We start from the raw sequence: 25,055 nt of genomic DNA, 5'->3' as shown, positions 1-25,055 counted from the left end.
CGGACACTGAGTAAACCTAGCCCTTTGTGACTGCTGTGGATGGCGGGATAAATACAACTGAGCGGATGTTGCGTAGACATTTTCCCGCGTTTTCGTCTCATGCGTTTGGGTTAGTTTGTTTGCGGTGTGTCACGTGGTCCTGGTGAAAGCACACCGCGCCCAGTATACCATCACAGACAGCACGAGATAAATATAAAGCTTTACCCCGTTATTTAGTGCTATGGTATACAGTGCTGGGTTTAAACAGAGATTAACGACACTAGAAACTCAGTGAGCCTGTTAGTGCACACGGGGTTGTGCTGACTGTCTCTGGAGGGCGGCTAAACCTTGAGACACCGGCGGCACCGGCACTCCGCCGCGCACTCCGGTGCCACAAAACGAACGCCTACCTCACCACGGTTTCAGGAAGTCGGTCAGGTTGTGTTGTATTGTTGCCACGGAACTCGTGCAGTGGGCTTTAAATATTTTTAACCTAATTTGTTGCCTTCAGAGCACAGTTGTAGTTTTAATCGTAATATTTGCCTGTTAGCTAGCCGCACACCAAGATGCCACCTAAAAAGCGAAACTCTGCGACGACACAGAGCAAAGACGTGAAGAGTGCTGAGAGTGTCTCTGCAGACAAGAAGGAGAGTCCAGAGTTATCTCTTAAAAAGTAAGAGAAGTTATTTTTGCCTCATTTAGGTCTCGGCTGAAGCAAATAAAACCAGCAGTCAGAAAATTAGTTAATACTATGTAAAGATAGTTTACAGTGTAACTTAGGCTAATGTTAAGCTAGTTTTTGCCGGTGTGTTTAAGCTAGCTAGCTTAACTGTTATGTTATTAGCTAGCTTCTTTAAACGAAGGCAGGCCTGTATTTGGAGCTAATACCAGAGTTTAACGCCTCTCATCCCTACACACAGACTGTAACTGTTGAGATATAACCCTGTTACTACACACACCTCGGAGTCTGACACTGTTAAAGTGTCAACAACCATATAACATCCACTGTACCTCAGTGTACCTGTAAACAGTATACACGTTATACATAGTTATTAGCATGCAATATGGTCACTGTCATTGTGAATATAAGTACACTGTATATACTGCCAGATCAGACTCCCTCATGCATACAAAGTAATCTGTTACAGTAGTAACTACATATTAATTCCAGCTTTTATTGTGTTGTTTGTTATATACATTGATACTTCTTGATATATTTATATCTGTATATAGTAGTCACATGTTTGTTTACCATGTTCAGCTTCGCAGTCCTTGTTTTTAGCATTATGTCTATTTCTGTGCAAGTGCATTGAGAGATACATAAACTGGGGTCAAATCTGTATGTCTACACACATTTGGTCAGTAAAGCTGCTTTTGATTTTGATTCTGATTTTGACAGACTTTGGCTAACAGTCAACCACTGCACTTGGTGGTTGTCGTCATCTGTCTGTGCAGTATATTTTGATGTCCTGGAACTGTTTGTGTTCTCCATGATGATGATGTATGGTCTCCGCCCTTCCAGACACAGAGACAAGGATGCTGAGTTTGTGACCCTGTGTAAGAGCCTTCAAGTGACAGACCTGGTGTGTGACCGTGCCTGGACGTTGTGGAAGACTGTTCAAGAGTCCATGGATGAAATCGCTGTATGTATTTATGTGACGGCACATTTGTAATGTTGTGATTCTGTTGGTTGCCCCGTTGAAGCAAATGAAAAGGCACGGGTGGAAACTTTGTTATTTGGTTGAAAACTACCCAAGAGTAGAATAAAAGCATCCCTTTGGAAACAACTCACGTACTGGGTATAGTGTTCTGTCAGAAAAATTGCATCATGACTGTAACCATCAAAATGAACATGCCTTCACGATCAAACCCTCTTTGTGTTTGTGATGTTTTTCAAAAAGCTTTCTCAGATTTGATTGACAAGGGAAAATATTAAATGAAATACAAATGCATTGTCCATGTTATTTGTGGCATAAAAACTGTAGACTACTGTATAATTTTTACCTCGCAGACAGTGGCTAAATACTGCATCAGAAATAGACTTTTTTCAGAACTACTCAAAAAGTTCAAGTAGATGAAAAAGCTACTCAATTACATTTCTTTCAAATATTTAACTTTCCAACCCTGGTAAAACATGAGCAGATGAGGACATAATAAGCACTCACATGTCTCATATAAACTGTCACAAGTCTTGCGTTATTATCTTTGCGATTTATTAGTGTTGCCACTGTTACAGCTCACATACCACATGTTTATAGTACTCTGGTGATGCGTATGTGTGATGCTCTTGGCGTGTGTGGTTGGACAATGCTTGTCTTTAGCACACAGTCCAAATGTTGGTTTTCTTTCTAACATTCTGTCAATGGAAATTCAAACAGTCTATAACAAAGAAGGACAGAAAGGTTTTGATGAAATATAAATATAACATGCTGCAGGATGATATGCTTTTTACAGATCTGTCTGATTTATGTTTCAGACCTCCTGCATATATTAACATTCCCCACAAGGATATTAGTGATTAAAATAATATTGCATGTTAAATGAATAAGTTATAAACATTGTGTTTTCTCATTTCAGGACAGTCAGAAAAGGGTGTGGGGGGCTTGTCTGTTTGTGTCAGCGACAGACATCGATGTCCCCTGTTTCACCTTAACTCAGCTTCAGAATGCAGTCAGTCTGAAGTAAGTACTCATGACTCATGATACATGTTTTTCACACACATTAATGCATGTAATATTATTTATTTTAATACACATTCTGGAAAAGGATAACACACGGCTGCTCTTCCCACCGTGGTCCAAATTCCAGTTGAGTTTGAAACATTTTTCCCAGATTCACAGTAAATCTTGGTTTGGTTTTACAGTTTTATCCTTAATGTCATGTGCAGTTTTATACTTTTTTAATCTCTCACACAAATTAATCTGTTTGTTTGTAGTGTGAAGCAGTTTGTGGCACTGGTGAGGAAGTTGGATGTGAACCTGGATACCGTAAGCACCAAGGTGAATTCAGCACTGGCACGACTGGAGAAGAAGTATGATGTGACGCTGGCGCTCTACCAGCGGTTTGAGAAGTAAGTGAACACATAATCACAGTACAGGAGCTTGATTCATGTCGAACTGTTGTGGGCAAAATTGTAATTCATTAATAACAATTTTTTTTTTTTGTTTCAGAACGTGCAAGAAAATCTTTGCTTTGGTTTCTGATGACCGGTAAGTTGGATACATCTCTGCCACATGAGTGAAATTCGCTTGTCATGTTACTTTTCAGTATCTTATGGACTTGTGTTTGATGATTGAGCGCTTGCCAAAAAGATGTAATACAGATGCATAATTAATGACTTAATGTCTCTTTTCCAAGGGAGAGGGAGGCCATGCGTAGCTGCTGGACAATGTTTCTTTTGGCCAAAGGTAGGTTAATTAATAATAACAAAAACAAGTAGGATCAAGCTGTTAACACACTTGATGGAATAGTTTTCATGTTGCTTCATCTTCTTTCCTTCCTCTTTTGTGCTGAGCTGTAAAGCTCAAATGAATTGGAAAATGTTCCTCCTCATGGTTACAGTTCTGTTGTTTCTAGTCTGCAGTGGCAGTGTTCTGATGATGCGTCTCATGTGTTGCATCTCTACTGTTTGCAGGAAGGGCCTTGCAGATGGAGGATGACCTGGTCATATCATTCCAGTTGCTGCTTTGTACGCTGGAGTTATTCATCAAGCGCTGCCCTCCTGACCTTCTGCAGCCTCTTTACAGTAAGCTTCAGCGCCACTTATTTTAACCTCTGTCTTTATTTCATAATCTTTTCTGACTTCTCGTCGTACAACCAGGCCTTAAAGTGTGAGAACTCTATGTGAAAGACTTGCTGCTGTAGACCTAATGTGATTTCAAGTTGTTTAATTCTCAACTTTGAATATTTTGTGTCAAAGGATTTGTTGTTTATGGCTCCCGGATGTCTTCTAAGCCCCCTAATGTTTTTCTCTCAGAATCAGCTATCAGCAAAGTTCAGAGTCCTCCGACACGAACATCTCGCCGCAACCAGAGCAAAGCCAAATCCCGGCCTCCAGAGCCAGAGATGGATTTGCAGCTTCTCACAACTTTGTGCAAAGAGAATGAATGCAATGCAGAGGAGGTCTGAGCCCCCCCCCCCCATTTCATAGTTCTCACAGTCATCATACAAACACATCTCTGTGCTCTCTGCTTTGCGTGTATTTGGCCTCATTTGCCTCTTTATGCCAAATGTATTTGCAGGTGAAGAATGTATACCAGACCAGTTTCTCGGCTTTCCTGGACTCACTGGATCTTTCAAGAACTCCAGATTTTCCTCAGGTAGGGAGGTGACGCCTGCTCTACTGTTTGCTTTCACCGTCTGCTCTTCACTTACTGTTTCCAGTAGTTATCTCCTCCCTGCATACCATGTTGCCATTCATTTGATTGTCTGACAGCTGTTGGTTGTTCTCTTTGCTGCTCATACATATTTGGTTTTACATATATGGTGTCAGGAAAATGTGTACTCAAGCAGGGGGTCCTTTGTGGTGTGTCAGGGTAGTATATAGCAGAGGCAGGTATGAAAACAAAGGAGGCAGGATGCTACTGTTTGCTGACACCGGCACACTCCTCTGAAGAAGGATACTAGACATATTTATTTTACTGCTAGGTTACCCCAGTAATGGACAGGTGGTGCGCATTATTTAGTGTCTTGTGCAAATAATCTTCTCACGTTATTGGTCTGAGCTATGAGGGGCCTGGGTAAATTGGCACAGGCACAGATGTGTTTTGGAGAGGCGTATCTATGTGAGACTGAGATCTCTTCAGAGAGAGACAGACTCTGGCACGGTTGCAATCATACAATCTTTAAACAAGTCTTGACAACAAGAGTACGAAGGCTAGAGTAACGTCATGTGTGGCCAACTCTGTTTGAAGCCCATTTGTTTTTGTTTCTGTTTTTATTCCCCCAGGTGATTTTGCATTTGTGTGATGGCATAGTTGTACAAGTCCTCAGGCTGTTTAAAGAACTACCACCAGCAGGGATTTCTTGTGTCTCTATCATTGTCAGATCTCTATGATTGCAGATCTGACTTTGAGATTAAGATTTAACTTCTAAAATATGCATTTAGTCGATGATATGTGATGCATTGTTAGAGCTCACAATAGCAGCAGCAGTATAAGGAGTAGCTCGCCGTCACAACAATGAAATTGTTCTTATACAGGAGGCCAAGGTTGGGATAGTTTACTACTCCTCAAACATAATGCTGTTAACACAAACAGCTCATGTACAATGCAGAAATAATTAAAAGCTATGAAAGGCACCAAACTGTGCTTTAACATGTGAGTACAATTAAGCATTTATCGCTTTTACATTTAGGTAAAATTCAAAAGAACTCTTAAATCTCTGTGTGTTATACACTGCACATCCTGTAACAGCCTTGTACAGCAGTATAAAAGAAGGCACTTCCTAATGCGCTGAGTAATGTAAACTTTTGTCACCACAGGCAGATGACCTCAACCAACAGTATGAAGAGCACTACCTCAAGAGCAGAGACTTTGATGGGCGTCTATTTTTTGACGGACACGAGACTGTTCTTGTACCTAAAGTCGAAATGTAATTCCTTCTTTTCTCCACTATTCAGTGTTTTCATGATGGTCTGGGTAATCTGTTGAAGGAATTTATAGAAAAGTTTTAATAATCTTCTCCTGTTATCAGATCCCAGGTGGAGAGAACACCAAAAAAGAACCAGCATGATGAGGATACCGTACTCATCCCTCCCCAGACTCCAGTCAGGTAAGCAGGTAGCAGTCACTCATCAGTTTGTCGTGTTAATCATTGTTTACGATCGTTATAGAGGAGAAGGAGGACTAAGTTCCCACGGTCACTTTCAACGGCACTTTTTTTCAAAAACATTTTTACAGTTTCAGACTTTCTCACCTGAGAGTCTGTGTACACTGTTTGATTTGATTTGATTTGATTTGATTTGATTTGATTTATTTCTGGAAGACGATAAGACCGTAATCCTAAGGATAACATGCTAAAGTAAAATACTTATTTCCAGCATTGTCCTTGGTGTTTACACACAAGAAACAAATAAACAAGAAGCAGACAATCTCAGACTAAAAATGCATACAGTAAGTAAGAGACAAAATAAATAAGAAAAGAAAACAGCTGTAAAAACTATCTAGTTCATCAATAAATATCCACCTTGTTCCATAAAATCTGCTTGACCTGTCTTTTAAAAATCCCTCGTGATGAGAGGCATTTTGTAGCAGTTGGCAAACTATTCCATGCCATGATACCAGTGTAAAGGAAAGAATTTTTAACTGCATTATTAGCTCTAGGAACTATGCAGGAGCGGATGCTGGCCCTAGTGTTATGACTATGCTGCGTGTGGACCATGGATACATTAGAGCATAAATATTTGGGGGCATGACCATTAACAATGTTAAACATATGGTTCAGCTTAAGTTGTTCTACTCTTAGATGTACAGGTAGTAAACCAGCTCTTGTAAACTCCTCCCTACCAATATGAGTACGGGGGGTGTTTTGAACAGGTACCGAATAACATTGTTTTGCAGCACGTGGAATTTGTTTTTAAGTTTCACAGTCAACCCAGAAAACCATGCAGAGCAAGCAAAATCCACATGACATTGAACCAGAGTTAATACCAATAATTTCTCTACAGAAAAATCAAAAAGCTTTGTCTTGCGATATAAAAACTTCAACTTACAGGCACATTTGGCTAAAGTTTTGGCTGCAAAGGATTCACCTATAAGTGATTGATCCAGTGTTAGACCCAAATATGTGACACTTGATTTAGACACAATTTCAGACCCATTACACGTTACCTTTAAAATATTTGATTTTGCCAACTTCCTTTTTGTACCAAACAAGATTGATTCAGTCTTGCCCAGATGCATAGAGAGCTTAGTCTACAAGCCACTGGTTGACAGACTCAAGCTCTATGCCAAGAGTATTTTCAGTGTCTTTAACATTACACCCTGGGACAAGTAAAGCAGAATCATCGGCATATAATAGCATCTTGCACCGTACCGCAGCTGACATGTCATTTATGTATATTAAAAATAACAGGGGCCCCAGGATCGAACCTTGGGGCACCCCGCATGTTATACTCTGCGGATCAGAGAGGGTCCCCTCAACACCACATACTTGTGTCCTATCCGCTAGGTAAGAAGTGAACCATTTGAGTGCTGAGTTTCTAAAACCCATGCACTGTATTTTTCAGAATGTTGGCTGTTCAGCTGTCAGCTGGTGCATTTGGAAGTGAAGTAAATGTTCATATCAAGTGTTTGTGTTGAAAATCTGACCTTTTTCTGCTTTTTTATGTATGAAAAGTGCCCAAAAATTCAAAGGAAAATCTATAAGATGTGACTTACTTAGTTCTTAAACAGTTGTCACACTAACCAAGCTTATTGTCACAGTTGGTGTTAAAATGTAAAGATAAACCAAGTGTTATCATATCTTTTTTGGTTAGTCAAACAAAAAATTAAACCATGCTATCTATAAAAATGATTTAAAAAAATGTTTATTGTAGTGTTGCACGGTGTACCGGTACTAAAATAGCACCATGGTACTAGAGTATTCCAAACGGTACTATACTGCATTTGGAAAATACTGGTACTTTGAAACTGATTCAATTCATTAATTTAGTTAATTTATTTTACTCAATTATGCACACAAACGCCTTCCTTGTTCCTATTGGAGCACAGATTCACAAGTGGTGTGTATGACAACACCTGTATCAACATTCGCAGCTGGCGCATGTGAAAAAAGACAAGAGAAAGTCTGCCTCGCAAAGGGAGACAACACGAGACAACACCAACTTGGTGGAACATTTGAGTTACCAAATCGTGACGTCCGTACCGAGGTATTTACCGAACCATGAATTTTTTGGTACCGTTACACCCCTACTATTTATTGTTCTAAAGGTTTGTATCCGAAAGGACTTTTCCTTAGGAAAAGTACCGAAGAGTATCAAAAAGTATCGAAATTCATATTGGTATTGGTACCGAAACAAAGATTTTGGTATCGTGACAACACTAGTTTGTAGTTGTTCTGGGATTTTTTTGCACTGTATGTAGATTATCGGCCACATTTTATCGCGTGAATTGTTCTGAGTTTATGTCCGTCCTTCAACGCTGTCTGATTTTTGTCTCATCAGAGCTGCCATGACGTCCATTCAGCAGCTGAGGGGTGATCTCACCTCCAGTGGGGATCAGCCATCTACTAACCTAGCTACCTATTTCAAAGTGGGTCTCTAGAAGTGTTGCCACTAGTTAAAATGAAACGGCATCTTACCGACTTAATTAAATGTATTTCCTGTTTTCCCCTTTCCTTTGATCAGAATTGCACCGTGGACCCGACGCAGGATGTGCTGAAGCGTTTGGAGACACTGGGACAGGCTTTCAGCCAAAGGTTTGGACAGGCGGTCGGTCCACGCTGTGTAGTACTTGGTTGGCAGGTATGAACTGAGACTGAAGGAGACAATATGCAACAATGGCAGCACTCGCTGTGCTGAAATTACTTAATGTCTAACATGTATATTTCTTTTGTCTTCCAGAGATTTAAACTCGGGGTCAGACTGTATTACAAAGTCATGGAGGCAATGCTGAAATCGGTACATAACTTGTTTGAATTTGTTTATTTTTCACATGTTTTATTTAATGATATTGTATTTTTATTATTTATTTAGAAGCTCAAGTGAATTTAAATGTAGCAGATACCAGGTTTACCCACAGATATGAATCTCAGAAAACCACAATTGATAAATGACTGCGTATTCTAAATATTATTAAACATATTTTACGTAGGTTTTTGTCACTTCAGTGGAGAACAAACAAAATCTGTCAATAGGAAGTGACTTAAATGAACTGTAGACTGAAGATATGTATATTGTTTTTTGTTCTGTTCTGTAGGAGGAGAAACGTCTCTCTGTACAAAATTTCAGGTATGTGTTTTTCAGTTTTAATCAGATGACAATTATGAAACTATTCAGTAGTGGTGTGTATTCACTTGTGCATGCACGCTGTTTGTTGATTTAATTGTAAGTGAAGCAGTAATCAGTAGTGAAGCATAATTTGCCTTGAACTAAGTCACATGATTTCCATTCCAGTAAACTTCTCAATGACTCCACATTCCACACATCACTGCTCGCCTGTGCTTTGGAGGTGGTGATGGCAACATATGGAGGTGTGTCTCGTAATTTTCCCATGCAGTCACATTCTTAAATCACAGTGTTGTATCTCAGTTATTAATGATACAGGTAAATGTTTACACTTCCCGTAGACGTGCGACAAGCTGTAATAATGTTGTTTGCTCCTCATGATTAGAGAGCAGTTTTAAGACTGGAGGATACAACCATGTTGGTGGCGGTGCTGGCGACCCGGTGGAAACAGATGTGTGTTTCCCCTGGATACTGGATGTGGTCAACCTCGCCGCCTTTGACTTCTACAAGGTCATCGAGAGCTTCATAAAAGCCGAGCCCACTCTGAGCAAAGATATCGTCAAACATCTGGAGACCTGCGAGAACCTCATCATGGAGAGGATTGCCTGGAGGACGGTCAGTTTTATCTCTCATCACTATTCGAGTATGCTTGTAATAATGTCACAGCATTTTATTGAGAGTTATGCATACACAACATAAGGACGCACAGACACTCTAAATACACACATCTTATATACAGTTGCCTTTATTGTCCCAAGAAAAGAAAAGGAATTCAGCAGTTTGTTTAAATGTATTAATTATTACTAGTTTAAGAATAGCATATCTCATATAACACATATGACTACTCCATAATGTTTGATCAGCATGTTTGTGAAATGAGGCAGGTTGTTCACAAATTCAGTTCACTACATATGAAAAATTTGAATGCATTTCAGTATTATACAAACACAATATAGTTGGACCGTCAAAACATACTGAACAAAATAACTGAGCTGACAATGTGCTTCTCAGCATGGCACTGAACCCCAGACTGCTGCAGAGGTGCTGCACTCTGTGCTGATCACCTGCTGTGATTTCAAACCTGTCCAACATTGCAATTCCTGCCAAAAATACAGTTTACATATGAAATAAATGCAGAGCTAGCTTCAGTTTAACCTCTAAAGAAATGCACATGAATAGAAAGGGTCCTGGTCAACTGTATGAATCTGTCTAGCAAAGAAGTCATCTCAAGATAAAAAGGAGAAATACCATTTCAGTTGTGTTAAATGATCTGTGTCACTGGCTGCCACTGCCTCCACCACCAGGCGCCTCCCTGTGCATCAGGCTGCTGGAGAAATAGTAGATGAGTGGGTTGAGGCAGCAATTGGAGCTCGCTAATGATAGCACCACAGGGTGCACAGCCTTGGTCACCTTGGCCAGGCCACAGTGGGGCAGCAGCCCCACATGTGTGAGGGTGTATCCCAGGAGGTTGATGTGATATGGGACAAAGCACAGCAGAAAGATTCCTAGCACCCAGTAAATAACTGTGAGAGTGTGCTGACGGCTGCGGCGCTGGCTGCGGGAGCGGTGTCTTGGCTGGCGAAGCACACTGAGCACTCTGCAGTAGCTGCAGAGAAGTAGCATAGTGGGCAGCAGAAACGACCCTATGACTAAGCCCAGAGCTACCAGGATGATGGTGCGGTGGCGTTGTGAGGATGGGTCCAGCAGACAGGGCTGGTGTTGGCGAGCGGCTGCAGAGCGCAGCAGAGGCAGGCTCACACTGAGCCCCAGCACCAGGCACCAGATCCCCCCACTCACCAGCTGTGCTGCTCGCAGCCTGCGGAGTGTTGAGGCCAGCGGGTGCACTACAGCAAAGTAGCGGTCCACAGCAATGCAGACCAGGAAGAAGATGCCCCCATACAGGCTGATGTATTTGAGGGTGAAGGTGAGGTGGCAGTATGCCGCTCCAGGAGTCCAACTGGACGGGTCTCCTGTCTTGAAGGACAGAGCTCTGGCCTTCTGGTGGTAGTAGTAAATTCTCAGGGGCAGAGAGATTACAAAAAACAAATCGGCAGCTGACAGGCTGACCATGTAAATGGCTGTGCTGTTCATGGTGCAGGGAGATAAACACAGTCTGCGCAGAGCCAGGCTGTTGGTGGTCAACCCCAGCAGGAAGATGACACCATAGGACACCTGATAGAAGGTGAAGCGGTAGCTGGTGTCCACAGTGCAGTTAGACAGAGTTGAGAACTGCTTGCCTGGCACATCAGTCATGTTCCACAGCTCCATGTCCCAAAATAATTTGCTGCTCCAACACTTTAAATCACTGTGTCGCTCTCATCTGGAAGAAATTAAGTTGGTTGAAGTGAACATAAGGTGGGAGGAAGGAACATGTTCACTTGCCTTTCCTGGAGTGAAACCTATGGCAAGAAAAACTGTAATAAACTCAAATGTCTGCTGTTTTATGGATGGTAAATTTGCTGAGGTGAGATGAATAGACTGCGATGGCTATCATAGCTGAATTTATATTCGGTATGCAAGACGACAGTCAATCTGACAATAAAATTTTAACTGCAACTTCCTGCTCTCATAAAACATGCAAACATTTGATTTCATTACATGCAGAGTGGGAAGAAAGAAGAAGCAACTCACGATATAATGCTGTTCCTCTGCAGTACATTCATATTCACTGGAGCTCATGAACTTTTGTTGAGATTGTCAGAGGTGTTGATGTTGTTGGTAGTCATTTTAAGCCTATAGTTTGTAGTGTATAACAAGTATCCAGTTACGCAACTTTCAGTCATGATGTGGAGGGTCTGATTATAGGCACTCTTTATCCTCTGTTTGGTTTATGTCATGATTTTGGAGACTTTTCTCTCGACTTTTTTCCTCAGGCTTTCTTTTTTTGTGACCAGTTCACCAGGAATTTAGGCTGTTAAACAACTCCAGTGATCATTTAGTTAACAAAATGATATTATACTTTATTCAAAAAAAAAAAAGATAATTTAGAATAAAAGCACACTGATCATCACTACACTTGAATTTTTCTCTATGACATGACATGATTTTTTTGCTCCTCATATATAATCCTAAATTGCTTCTGTTGTTTGCTTTTGAGATCTGATCACGACTCCAGCGAAGACATTCAGTTATCACAAATACTGAGTGTCTGGTGAGCGTCTACTTATTAAATTGATCTTAATGCGATGTCATCTTTAAGAATTACAAGACAGGGTTGTCAAAAGTATCGATACTCTGAAAAGTATCGATACTCAAACGCTGTATCCGGATACAATACTGATTTACAAAAGAATTGTTACTAACAGTGCACGCCACCTCAGCGCCTGTCGGGTGTGCGCGATGGGTCCGACGGACACGCGCTGTGCAGGCAGCGTGTGGCAGGCACAGAGCCCTCGCTGCAACCCGGCTTGCTGTTGCAGTAATACGGCCAGCGCGGCTGCAGGACGATCAGAGCAGCCAGTTTTGGTCATAAATGATAAAGGAAATAGCGCTCTTTGGAAATATTTAGTGAAGTGAACACAGCATGCTGCAGACAGCAGGTACAGCAGCTGAGCAGCTGGTGTCGCCAGCATCAAACTAAAATATAACTTCTAACGTTAATGTGGGAGCTAAGCAGAAAACTTTATCAGTCATGCCCGTCTGTAACATTAATACACAATGTTAGTTTAACAGGACAACACAATTATGCGTCTCTGAAAAGTTATGTTAACTGTAAAGTCACAGATTGAAGCTGAAAAAACGTTTGGTTTCTCCCGTAACCCCTGGTTCTCTGATCACATAGTGAGGTAGAAACAGGAGCATCCTGAGCCTAAACTACCAACTCTATTTGATCAGCAACGAAAATATGGCGCCAATTCACCAGAAGCACAGAAAATAAACAAGGCTGTAGATAAATACATTTGTATGGACAGATCTTGTTTCTGGTTGTTATTTATTTTGGGGGGATTTTTTGTTGTTATCACTGATGTTACTGTTCTGATCTTTATTTAAAAAATGACATGCCTCTTAATTTTTTGCTCCTTTGTATCGAGTATTGAATATTTTCCTGGGTATTGATATCGAGTTTGAAATTTTAGTATCGTGACAACCCTACAAGACATGTAGCTGTTTTATGTCTTTTGATCTAGCCACATTACATTTTTGCCTTAATTTGGTTTCTTAGCTGTGAGAAGTGCTCAAATATTGCACACAAAAATATGATTCCTTATCTTTGTCATCAGATAATCTTAAATTTCCACCAAACTTGGATAAATTGACACAGTCAGTTGCTTAATTTTACAAAAAATGACATGTCTTAATCCATTTATATACCATGCATGTAGAAGGAAAGCACAGTTAGTACAAATGAGAAGAAAAATGCAGCAGAAATCTTCAGCACTCACCAGTGTCAGGAGGATCTCATAGATGCAGTGACAGTGTGATAAAGTTATTCTTCCAGACAGCTGGTGTTCAGCAGCAGGATAACTTGTTAGGATGCTGTGACCGTGCACACGCTCTTGATTGAAGCTGTTCACGCCTACACTCACACACAGGTCAGGGTCTCTCCCTCTCTCCCTCTCTCCTCTCCTCCGCACACTTCTTCTGGCTTGTTATTACTGCCTAATTCATAGCTCATTACATGAAAATATTGAATGAGCTTTAAAACTACTGATCCTTAGGTCGTCTTGAGGATAGATTCTTTATCGGGTTTTAATCAGCTAGTTTGCTCATTGGCCTGGAGTTTGTGATCAGCCTCACAATAAACACACACACACACACACACACACACACACACACACACACACACAGGTTGTTTCATTACCATCATGGTGGAAGTCATGTTTATGGCAGCTTGTTAAAAACCTACACGAGTGATTGGAGTTAATCATTAACTGATTTGTCAGACAGTTAGATAAAGAAATAGCAATAATTCACTGAAAGAAGGTGCTGTAACCGTTCAGCAGGTAAGTAAGGTCATCTTGTGTGTCAACCTCGGGACCGGTGCCCTAAGGGAACAACAAGTTAGTGTAGATCACAGTCCATGGCTGTTAAAGCCCAAGAGACAAACAATTTGATGCGTCATAATTCGTCAGAAATGAAGTCAAAACCTTCAGGACAAGTCTTTTGACTCTGATAAAAATGTATGTTAGTCTTTGCACCTGAGAGAAGCAGTAATTCATCTTTTATTCACATCAGATTTTCACTAATCAATTTGATGGATGGATGGAAATTCGGACATAAGTAAAGTGGGGTTTCACTTGTCAAGTCTCTGTTTGAACAGTCGTAATTTGGGGAATATTGGGCTGTTATGGCACTTAGTTAGCTACACACCACTTGGCCCTTGTGAGACAAATTTGAATTAGACAGAAATACACACATGAACATATGAAAGGCACATGTTGAAAGAGAAATAACTGGTCAAGATTTATTCTCCTGCGCTCATTAAAATAAATCTTACCTTCGTGTTCTGATTTTCATTACAAATGAAATAAATAAATCCTCTTTGCATACACTAAATTATATCAATATCCGGCTGTGTGATCATCATGTTAGCTTTGAGTCTCAATTACTTTGCTGCTATTAATCCAGTGCAAATATTTTATTTGTGTTGGGTGGAGAAAGTCCAGCTGCATCTTGATTGTAAGCCTATTTGTAATACGTTGTTGTGTAAGGAGCCCAAACAAAGCAACATAAGACTTAAGACACTGCTAACTGTTTCATTTGTCTCAAGGATGCCAGTTTTAAGTTAACACTCCGGATTATTCACCAAATCTATCTCATGATTGCAACAACCATCACTGTGCTCTATTTTGCAAACGTACTTCTCCCTCAAGAGGCATGTTGTCGCTCGCCTGCTTAGGTTTCACAATCCAGCGCAGTGGTGGTGATGAGTCTACCCCTGTCAGCGCAGACCCTCAGGCTAAGCCTCTCAACAGGAATGCAGTAGCGCTCAGTCTTGCAGCGCTCAGCTTTTACAAGAATGAACAAATATTCATGCTGCACCATTTTCCATTTATACTGTGGGGTGTGTTTTCCCCTTCTCTATCAGTTGATAAAAAGCAGACATGAAGTCAGTTTGGCTTCCATTGTTTTAAATTATTCTCATCAAACTTCAGTAACTTCAAAATTAAGTCTGAAAGTCATTTTTAACGCTTCAAAATTTTCTAGAGAAACAACCTCTTAGATAAGACTGTAGACACTGTAAGTGCAGTGTTAGCTGATGCAGTGCAACTGTCAAATATTGACCACACCTGTAATCTACATTTTAAAACATATTGACTCATTCGTGACACCAGCCAATAGTAGCTGTAAATGTGTTGTTGGTACTTGCATGACTAATCAGTCTAGACAAATGATTTGGCACCCAAAAAGAGTTGCATATGAAAAACTGATACCCTGCTGATGTCAAATATTTCACAACATGCCCCACTCTATCAACAAGTAGGTAATTTCATACTCAAAAAACATTTCATAAGCACAACTCTTTTATTCACTTTTCGTGTAAGGGCTTAAAAGCTGTTACAGAACATGCTGCTCTATAAAGTGCTTACAAGGTGCAGTGAGGCCACAACTACGTATAAATTGCACAGTACGCCACATAAAAAAAAAGAGCTGTAATACTGGTTCAGCATTGCCAAAGCAGAATTTGCTAAAGGAGAATCTGCTCTGAGGAATAAGACTACAATTACAATGTCTTATGTGCAAAAGCTGATACTTATTTGCAGCACTGTACGCATGCCTATGGCTTCTACACCTGTCATTTCCACAAATACACATTATAAACTCAAAAGCATAGAGTTTTCTAACTTGCGTGTTGTGAATAGGCAGCCCAATAAAACGTCTTTATGCTGCAGCACAGTTGAATATTTTCAAATGTTTTCTCTTTGACTTGTTCCGCTCTTTTATTGACTGAAGAGGGTTCAGTGTCTTAACTCCCAGTCTGAAGTCTCTGTGGAGTCCAGTAGACGAGAGAGTGACTTCTTAGTAAACACTGTGTTGATGACATGAAGATCGTCAAAGTCACTCTGGTTCCACCTACGTCCTCAGATTCAAATCGATTTTCACCAGCAGACATTAATTTATTATTCATGTCCCACAACAGAGTTTTCATTAGACTGTGGACTCGTTGTCAAACGTGGATCTCATAGACCTCAGTGTCAGGTTTTTGAGTGTTGTATTTGGACTGCTTTGTGTGCTGTCCGTCTGTAGTCTGTCAAATAGCCTGGCACCGTTGTGCCGTGCCATGGACTTGCGTTTGATGGAGCTCTGAATGGTCTCTGAAGTGAAGTAGTAAATGACCGGATCAAAACAGCAGTTGGTCACTGCTATGCACAGAGCAATGGGATAGATGGTTCTGACCACATGTTCTGCGTCGCATCCCTTTAGGATTTTGGAGCGGACCATGGCGTAGAACATGAGATTAACATTGTAGGGAATAAAGCAGAAACAGAAGATGAGCAGATGCACGAAGATCATCCTCAAGATTTTTGTCTTGTTGAGGTTCCCTCCACGGGTGATGGTTTGGGGTTTCCTCAGTGTCCGTAGCACCATGATCGAGCAGAAGACATTGAGCAACAGTGGGATGATGAAGCCCACAGTCTCAATAAACACCACCACCTTGGACAGCTCAGCCCTCCACTGTTTTCTTGAGTAGTTTTCAAAGCAGTAGCTTGAGGAAGAGTTCTGGTTTTTGGGTGAAGTGGTGTCCAAGAGGAACCCAGTGGGTATACTTCCAGAAAGAACCATCACCCACACTGTACAGCAGGCCAATTTGGCATTCCTCTTAGTACGAATTGTTTGGGACCGGAACGGATGCACAATGGCCAGGAAACGGTCAATACTGATGCAGGTGAGGAAGAGGATGCTGCCATACATGTTGGTGTAGAACAGGGCCACAGAGATCTTGCAGAGCACATCTCCGAATACCCAGTCACGTTTAATGAAGTAAACGATCCGAAAAGGCAAGCTCAGGACAAAGAGAGAGTCTGAAACCACAAGGTTTATCATGTACGTTGTGGTCTCGTTCCGCACCTTCAGTGTACAGCCAAAAATGTATACAGCCACCAGGTTGAATAAAAATCCAACGACAAACACCAGGCTGAAAACAGTGCTATACAGAGGATACTTGAAGTCGTCATTCTTGTTGCATGTCGTGGAGTTGTTAGTGCTGCTTAGTGCACTGACGGTATAATCTTGTGTGGTAATATTATACATTTTCAAACCACCTCCTCAATTGTGCACTTGTGTTATTCATAAAAATCCAAGTCCAGCTTGTTGATCCAACCATGTGCAGCAGGCAGGGACAATCTACATTTCCTCTGGATAGGAAGACCACTCCTGAAATACTGAAGACTGCTCAGTTTGTGTGGTTTTGTAATGAAATACTGCAAAGTGTACAGCAACTCCACAAAATACCTGCATTAGTATCCAAAGTCCTTTTTCTCTGTAAGCTGTCCTGCGCATCCAGTGATCCTTATTTAAGATGTTTTCAGTCCTTTAACTGTTGAAATGTTTATCCCTTTGAGAGAGGAGTCATGTGCCTCTTCTCAACTCCGTGAGCAGTCGAGTGGTTCTTCCGTTCTCGTTTCCTGTCTACTCCTGCACTAGCCCTGAGGGGGGGGCTCCGGCGGTTTTATCTCTGCCCCTGCCTGACCGTAAATGAGAAACCTCGTAGCAGGCTGCCAGTCAGGCTCCAGCACAAAGAACTCACTGGACTGTTGTAACAGAGAGGGAGGAGCCTCCACTGGGGCCAAAGTCCTCCCATCACTGCTCTGTTTTTGAGTTTGAATAATGAGAGAATGAATAATGAGCCATTAGGGTTGGTTTCTTGTTGACTGCTATAGGTGTGTTCAGATCAACCTCCCATTGACTTTAGACATCAGTTTATAGTTGACAGTGAACAGAACTTTAACTAAACCCTATAAAACATTGCAGTTGGCATCTGTTATATGTCACTGAGTGCTGTTAAGGCAGTCGAATATTGAGTGTACATTTGAAATGTGTCTGTGGTGTCAGCCGGGTGTGGCACGTGTGACAGGAAGAATGTACTGACAGCAAGTCTGTACCTGCAGTCAATGTGTAAAGCGCTGAGTAGTAAACCACACCTACTTCCCTGTATGATCTCATCGCTGATTTTTGGTCTTGGTGTGTACATGCTGATATTCAAGTGCACCACTGCTCTGCGTGTCTTTTAGCCTTGAGTTAAATGTTGTTTGACAAGTGTAAAGGATAATCGTGTGTGTGTGTGTAGGTGTGGATTTTGCTGTGTTGGTATTAAGATGGTATGTTTATTGCATGACTGTCACGAAAATCAGATGAGATACTGTATAAGGAGTGTCCCTCGGTCGATATAAAATGAGGAACAGATGTATCATTAGATCACAGTTATAATTTGACAGGTGGGGTTTTGCAATGGAAATTAGGTGTGTAGTTAGATTGTTTTCCTGATCACACTGATACTTTGTCAATGCTGCACTTGTTGCTCTGGGGAAAACATAACTAATGGGCTTTTTTTCATTTGTGATTATATTCTCTTTTGAGCACCTTTTTCCAAATTCACCAAGATAATCTGCAGTGCCAGACAAAAGCACAGTAGCTTCCCTTACGACATAACATCCCTTCTGACTCTTGGTCCCTCTGTGGTTTCTGTGTGTCAGTAAGACTGCAGATGTTACACTGAACAGACAGGAGTAACTCCAGTGATAGTTTTTTGATTATTTATTAGATAAAATGCAATCCAGAGTAGCAAAAGGCTTCACTTGCAGTCTCAGAGGTACTTTCAGTTCTGCTTTAGTGATTCGTATTTGCAAGGCTCTGAGGTATTGGTTGATGCTGCATTTAGACTGCTTTGTTTTAGCCATGACAGGTAGAAACACTACTCTCATATCAACTTCCAGAAGGATTTCTCTTTTTGTCTAGGTTTCATTTCTTGAACTGAATTCCAGGAACAATGTGTAGTAACTCAACAGGATTCATACACTGCACTGGCTGTTGGTTTAAGTGTAAATAATGTGCGTGTCTCCACAGGGCTCGCCGCTCTTTGAGCTGCTGAAGCAGGAGCACGAGGGCGAGGCAGCAGAGCAGGTGGAGACCCCAGCCAATTTCAGCCAACCGCTGCAGCACAACCACACCGCAGCTGACCTGTGAGTCCGACATCCTACACTCTATTTGTCTGTCTGTCAGTTGCTGGTATGCAGCAGCTAATACCCTTCAAGCTGTTGTGAAACCACTGTGAGTCAAAAGTAAAAAAGCTTGTCGCTTTGATGACGTCATAGTTGAGCATCATGGTATTAAAAAAAAAGATGTCAGTGAAATTCCATGACTTACACACACTCTGAGCCATCCTCTCTGTAGCTTTGAACCTGTTCTTCCACCTCATTTTAACCCCTCTTAAATATTTGAGATGTGTGAAGCACATTTAATGGAAATTGCTGTTTATTGCTAGATTATTTTAATGTTGATGGTGTAACTGACGAGGCCCAATGGGTTTCTCCACTGTCCTTACAGATACCTGTCCCCCATGCGTCCGGGCCTTCGTATCTTGCCTCCTGAGTCCCCAGCCACGCCCAGCTCTCAAGCTTCCTCGCAGCCTCTGACCCAGCCTGCCGGCCAGACCCCACGACTCCCAAAGTCCAACTCTCTCAGCCTCTTCTATAAAAAATGTAAAGCATTGTTCAAGTGCTCACATGTGTGATCAATGCAGTAATTTTACAGTTTTTTACAAACAGAAGTTCAGTCCCCTGTTTTTGTTGAACCTCCAAGAAGCTGTTAAAAATGACTCATGTTTGTTCAGTTTGTTCGATTCAGTGCACAAATCTTTCAGGTTTTTCTCCATGTCCAACTGTCTCTGTGGTTTCCTCTCTCCGTAGTGTACCGCCTGGCCTACACGAGGCTGAAGATACTCTGCTCCTACCTGCTGTCCTCCCACCCTGAACTGGAGCCCATCATATGGACCCTGTTCCAGCACACTCTGCAGCACGAGCACGAGCTGATGCGAGACCGTCACCTCGACCAGGTAACCGGCCTGCCTTTCATTTGCTAATTATTTTTTCTCTTACTGGTATTTTTTTTTTGTCTTTACTCACTTCGTCTCACTTCCTGCATCCCTTTTATCATGTTTTTTATTATCTCAAACTGCTTCTCATTGGTCTTTCAGTTGATGATGTCAGCCATGTATGCCATATGTAAAGTGAAGAGTGTTGATCTGCGCTTCAAGACCATCGTCACAGCGTACAAGAACATGGCCAACACCAACCAGGAGGTGAGGCCTTGTCATTCCAGTACCTCTATCACCCTTCAGACTGTTTTCAGACTCAACTAAGGAATAATAGGTTTTGCTTTTGTTGAATAATTTTGAACTTTTGATCTCTTTGTGTCACACTGTATATCACAGACCTTTAAGCACGTGTTGATCTCTGAGGGCCACTATGACTCCATCATCGTCTTCTACAACCAAGTGTTCATGCAGAAGCTGAAAACCAACATCCTGCAGTACGCGTCTACCAGGGTGAGACTCCTCCCAGTGTTATATGGAGTATCGGATAAACGTGCACGGTTACGATACCCTCTCATTGTTGCTGTTTTGTTTTTGTAGCCACCCACCCTCTCTCCAATCCCACAAATACCACGCAGCCCCTACAAGTTCCCCAACTCACCTCTGCGGGTGCCTGGCAGCAACAACGTGTACATCTCCCCTATGAAAAGCCCACGCATGTCCCCGGGCATCATGACTCCTCGCTCCAGGTGGGTTCTACATCTTCAAGGCAGATCAGATCGCAGATAATTTTCGGACAGCTAAAGCCAATTTAACACTACACGACTGCCAAAGTCAGGAGGTTGCTGTACTATTCACACAAAGGTTGCAATAACATGAGATTTTCACAGTGAGATAACCTTCTCAGTAAGTGTTGCGGTTTCTTGGTGTTACGGTATTACAGAATGGTTTTTAGTATATCTTCCAGTGATCCTCACAGGAATGAAAACAAATGTTGTTTTTGGTTGAACCAACGTGTTAGTACCATCATTGAAACTTGAGACCTTTTTAATGACGATATGTGTAAAAAAGCTCCCTTTTAAAATGAACTAAAATAAAGGTGAGATTCTCTGTCCAGGTGCTTTTTTTCAATACCGTAAAGAAGCAAGTGTACAGTACATGGTATATCAACTGTCATTCCACGGTGTAACTTGCAACTGGTAAACAGCTGCAACCCTATTCACACAGGTTCACAGGGGGGTGCTTACAAGAACAAGTCAAAAAGTGACAAAGCATCATTATGAGTAAATTATAGGCGAGTCACTCACAGAAAAGACTGTGTGTAATTTGTCAACATCCACCTTCTCTTCCCCTCTGTCACCTTGGCTCTCTCCCTATGAAACACACACACACAGCATGGGCAGCGCTGCCATGCCCTTGTTTCTGTCCTCCACCTGTGTCTTGTGCTCTCACTGGCTGTAGCTAGCCGACAAAGACCCCAGCAGGTCCAGCTAAATATCTGGAGATTTGCGAGTGTGGAGCCAACACCAGTTTGCCTCTGACCTGGGCCTTTTGTCTGGCAGTTCCAAAAAAATCAGGACTAAAGTAGTGTAGTGTGAACTAGACATTTATTGATTGTTGAAAAAAAAAAGAAGAAAATGCTATTGACGTGAAGTAGCCTGATTGTTTCTGAAACAATGAAAAAACTTAAACTTGCACATGATTTTTCTAATTTGTGTCTTTTTGCCTTTACAGAATGCTGGTATCAATCGGTGAATCTTTTGGGGTACGAGCCTCTTGTGTTTGCTTTGCTGCATATTACAGGATAATTTGCAATGGCAATAATCTATTTTCCTCACTCACTCTGTTGTTTTTGTTTTGTTTTCATCTGCAGCTGTCCAATCGGTTCCAGAAGATCAACCAGATGGTCAACAGCAGCGATCGCTCCTTTAAGAGGACTCTGGATCTGGGCTCCACTCCAAAGCCTCTGAAGAGGTTACGCTTCGATGTGGACGGGCAAGATGAGGCCGACGGCAGGTTGGTCACAAATGTTGTTTTATTTGCCCTGATTTATTAACCATACATCCAGGGCTGAAAATGAACTTTGTGGCTAAGCCGGCCAAGAGGACTGGTAGATGAAAAAATTCACAGACCAAGCATATTTTTTACCAGCCAAAATAAGGAATTGCCTTTTTTCTGTCACATATACATTTGTTTCAGTACTTTTCATTGAGATAATACAGTGTTCGGTTGAATACAAGCCTAAAGGAGAGGCCAGAATGAAATTAAAAGCAAAATTAGTTTAGTATTATCAAGTTTTGAGCTCAAAATTCCATTTGCACTTTGTACTTCAAACATAACAGTCATTTACAGTAACATAGCAGGCTATGTGACACTTGCTGCGTTCATGGTCACGGATGTTCTCCAGCTTCATCGTTTTGTTACCGATGACAAACGAGTTGTTACGTTTTTTTTTTTTTTTTTTTAGAATATTGCCGACATACATTACAGCTCATTACTGCACCCTCAGCATCGTAGCGTAGCCAGCCTCTTGAAATGCTGTTATCGCTGAACCTCCATTTCTCACAAAACATTCTTTTTTTCTGTAACGTTACAGCTTCAGCTTCGTCCTCATCTGTGTTTTTTCGTTTTGTCGGTAGTTTACTTACATCTGGTGAATGTCGCCACATGACGCCCGCTGTGATAGCTTGCTTACTAACAGCAGATCATGGATCTAGGCACGCGATATGCCTACGTGCCCACGTGTCCTCCGAGTAGGCCTACAGGTTCCTTGATGCAGCAGGGAGCAATTTAAGTGCGACACACAACAAACAGAGCGCCCGTATAGTTATTATATTTATAATTTATTACATGACTATTTTGGTACAAACATTTACCCGCCGATGTGGCGGATAGCCTTCCGAGCTTTAGCCGCCAAATGGAAAATCTACCCACATTTGGCGCTTGCCAGGTGTTAATTTTCAGCTGTGCATACATCAAAGTCAAGAACACTACATTTGTCATGGTATACAAACACATATCTCAATTACATCTATTTAAATTTACAGCAAATCTGGAGGAGATTCTACACTGATACAGAAGCTTGCAGAGATGAGTAAGTGAAAACTGCTTTTTTCCCATTTTTGCCTTTTGATATTCCCAATTCTTCTTCTTCATGTATTCTTACTGTCAATCATAAAGCTTGATGATGTATGTTCCTCTGACATATTGATGATTTGTGTCATGCAGGCTCCACCCGGAGTCGTATGCAGGAGCAGAAGATGAAGGAGGACGCAGAATCAAGGAAGGAGTAACTCTAAAACCTACTGACTTACCTGCACTGTTTATCACAACGTGAACACTACTTCCTTGTTCACACACAAAGCGAGACATTAGTTTCTCTGTACAGTACAGTAGTATTGGATTTTAGTTTGTATTTAACTGTCTCTGAGGAGTAATATGTAAATATGGAGGACTTTCTCCTCTGTTTTTTGTTGATGCTTTAACTGACTGTTTTAACGGAGTAATGATTGACATCACTGAATTTAATTTGAATTTTGACATTTTGGAAATTTAGTATGTTTGGTTTTAGGAGTGGTGTTAATTTGTGGGTGTCAGAGAAATCATTGTTTCCACTCATAGATGTTCTCAATTTTCAAGAGCGCTGTCGCCATTTCTGGTTTTCTTGTTCAATAATTGGTTGAGTCTTACCACCATCAGGACCTTCATATGCTGACCTTTTTCTTTTTGAGAGAGTCTCTCCAAATTCTGACATTTCATATGTTTAAATCATGATGCGTCATTTCAGGTGTTAAATCACGATCACTCTCCTCGAAAAGGATCAAATGTCAGTTTCAGATGGAAATCATTATGTCTTCACTTTTGAAGTGATATTTACTCGGGAACTTCCTTTGAACGTCTTGGAAAGGTTCAGTTTGTGCCATCAAGTGAAACAAAATAAAATATCAATTAAAATTATACAGTATATAATTTGCGCTCAGCCCAAATTAAGGTAGTTTCATAATCTCTTTTTGTATAGTTTTATAGTAACTTTTGTTTTACTTTTGGGTGGTAAAAATAAACACCATGCATTGAATGGAAATTCCTCCTAATGTGTTTTACTAGAGGACTGTTTGTCATGTCACATTTTACACATAAGTTGGTTAATTTTTGTAATTGGGAGCATTAATATTAATATGTGGACTTCACTCCAGTATACCAAGGTAAAATATCACTTAAGATGTCAGTTATCAGAGTTTTTAAATTAAGATGTGTTTATATTGTACTTTATTGAAGTAGTTCCTTTAAAATGTAGTAAATATTTCTTTTGAAAATAAGATTTTGTTCTTGCATTTGTTTGTAAAGATGTCACCACATTGAGCTATTGTCTCCTCCGCAATGCCAGTATGTAGTGATGAACCAGCTGTTAGACTGAAGAGCATCATGATGTCCAGTTATCCTGTTTTTTGCTTTTAGAGAGAACTGATCTGTTTTTTTAATTTCTTCTTCTGCTCTCAGGATTTGTTTTAGTTTGTGTTTTCTCCTGACACAATTTATGGAGAGTTGTTCTTATGAAGAAAATACCATGTGAGTGTTGCTTACGAAAACAAAACACGATAAAACTTAGTAGTTCTTTCTCACGTGCCACATTTGTCATTTCTTCTACAGAGGTCAAACTGTCGTCCAGGGCACTGTATCCCAAAAGCATCTCAAAGCAAGACGATCGTTAAATCCACCTTAGGAACCTTATCGTATGAATATTAAATGCTCTTAACCTTCAAGATTGGATGAGATAAATGACAGTTTGTTACCGCCTCCTCATTGTGTTTAAAACCAGAACAATTCAGCTGTTTTATCACTCACTATTTCTGCAGTGACCAATTAGAGCCAGCACATTCACAGAACACAGATTGTTTTATCAACTCTTACATCTTGCAAGAATTGTAGTCACAACAATGAGCGTAAAGTCCACAGTAGTCCTTTTCCTCCCTCTGCTGTGCAAAGTTATGCTCACAAGTAGCCAGTCAGGCTTCACTTCCACGCAAGATTACAGATGACTAAAATGAGTGAGAAACACGTCACTGTAATTGTAACTGAATGAACTCCTGAGGAACACGATCATCTTTGGCTGTGGTTCACATTTGTTCAATGATCGCTCCATAGAAAATGTATTTGGCT

General features: G+C 41.0%; 3 protein-coding genes across 3 annotated transcripts; 1 reads left to right on the top strand and 2 right to left on the bottom strand.

Annotated features, from left to right (window-relative positions):
- Positions 1 to 112: 112 nt before the first annotated feature.
- Positions 113 to 24,579, top strand: rb1 (retinoblastoma 1). The gene is made up of 27 exons (XM_049591808.1): positions 113 to 652; positions 1,502 to 1,622; positions 2,557 to 2,660; positions 2,915 to 3,049; positions 3,150 to 3,188; positions 3,337 to 3,386; positions 3,614 to 3,724; positions 3,956 to 4,101; positions 4,221 to 4,298; positions 5,462 to 5,571; positions 5,674 to 5,751; positions 8,144 to 8,231; positions 8,327 to 8,443; positions 8,543 to 8,599; positions 8,898 to 8,929; positions 9,095 to 9,171; positions 9,312 to 9,541; positions 18,932 to 19,047; positions 19,412 to 19,566; positions 19,774 to 19,919; positions 20,061 to 20,165; positions 20,298 to 20,411; positions 20,499 to 20,647; positions 21,633 to 21,663; positions 21,772 to 21,914; positions 22,946 to 22,992; positions 23,127 to 24,579. The coding sequence occupies exons 1-27, from the start codon at positions 546 to 548 to the stop codon at positions 23,189 to 23,191; spliced, it is 2,751 nt and encodes a 916-aa protein (XP_049447765.1). The 5' UTR covers positions 113 to 545; the 3' UTR covers positions 23,192 to 24,579.
- Positions 9,671 to 11,622, bottom strand: LOC125898138 (lysophosphatidic acid receptor 6-like). Its single transcript, XM_049591827.1, has 2 exons — positions 11,558 to 11,622; positions 9,671 to 11,325 (listed from the first exon to the last, which is right to left on the bottom strand). Exon 2 carries the CDS (start codon positions 11,192 to 11,194, stop codon positions 10,202 to 10,204), a length of 993 nt encoding a protein of 330 aa, XP_049447784.1. The 5' UTR covers positions 11,195 to 11,325; positions 11,558 to 11,622; the 3' UTR covers positions 9,671 to 10,201.
- LOC125898134 (lysophosphatidic acid receptor 6-like) lies at positions 15,206 to 17,783 on the bottom strand. Its single transcript, XM_049591823.1, has one exon. The coding sequence runs from the start codon at positions 17,117 to 17,119 to the stop codon at positions 16,016 to 16,018; it is 1,104 nt and encodes a 367-aa protein (XP_049447780.1). The 5' UTR covers positions 17,120 to 17,783; the 3' UTR covers positions 15,206 to 16,015.
- Positions 24,580 to 25,055: the final 476 nt, after the last annotated feature.

Source organism: Epinephelus fuscoguttatus, linkage group LG12, assembly GCF_011397635.1.
Source record: "Epinephelus fuscoguttatus linkage group LG12, E.fuscoguttatus.final_Chr_v1".
Lineage (NCBI taxonomy): Eukaryota > Metazoa > Chordata > Actinopteri > Perciformes > Serranidae > Epinephelus > Epinephelus fuscoguttatus.
The sequence above is the reverse complement of the archived record's forward strand: the minus strand, read 5'-3'. Positions and strand labels throughout refer to the sequence as shown.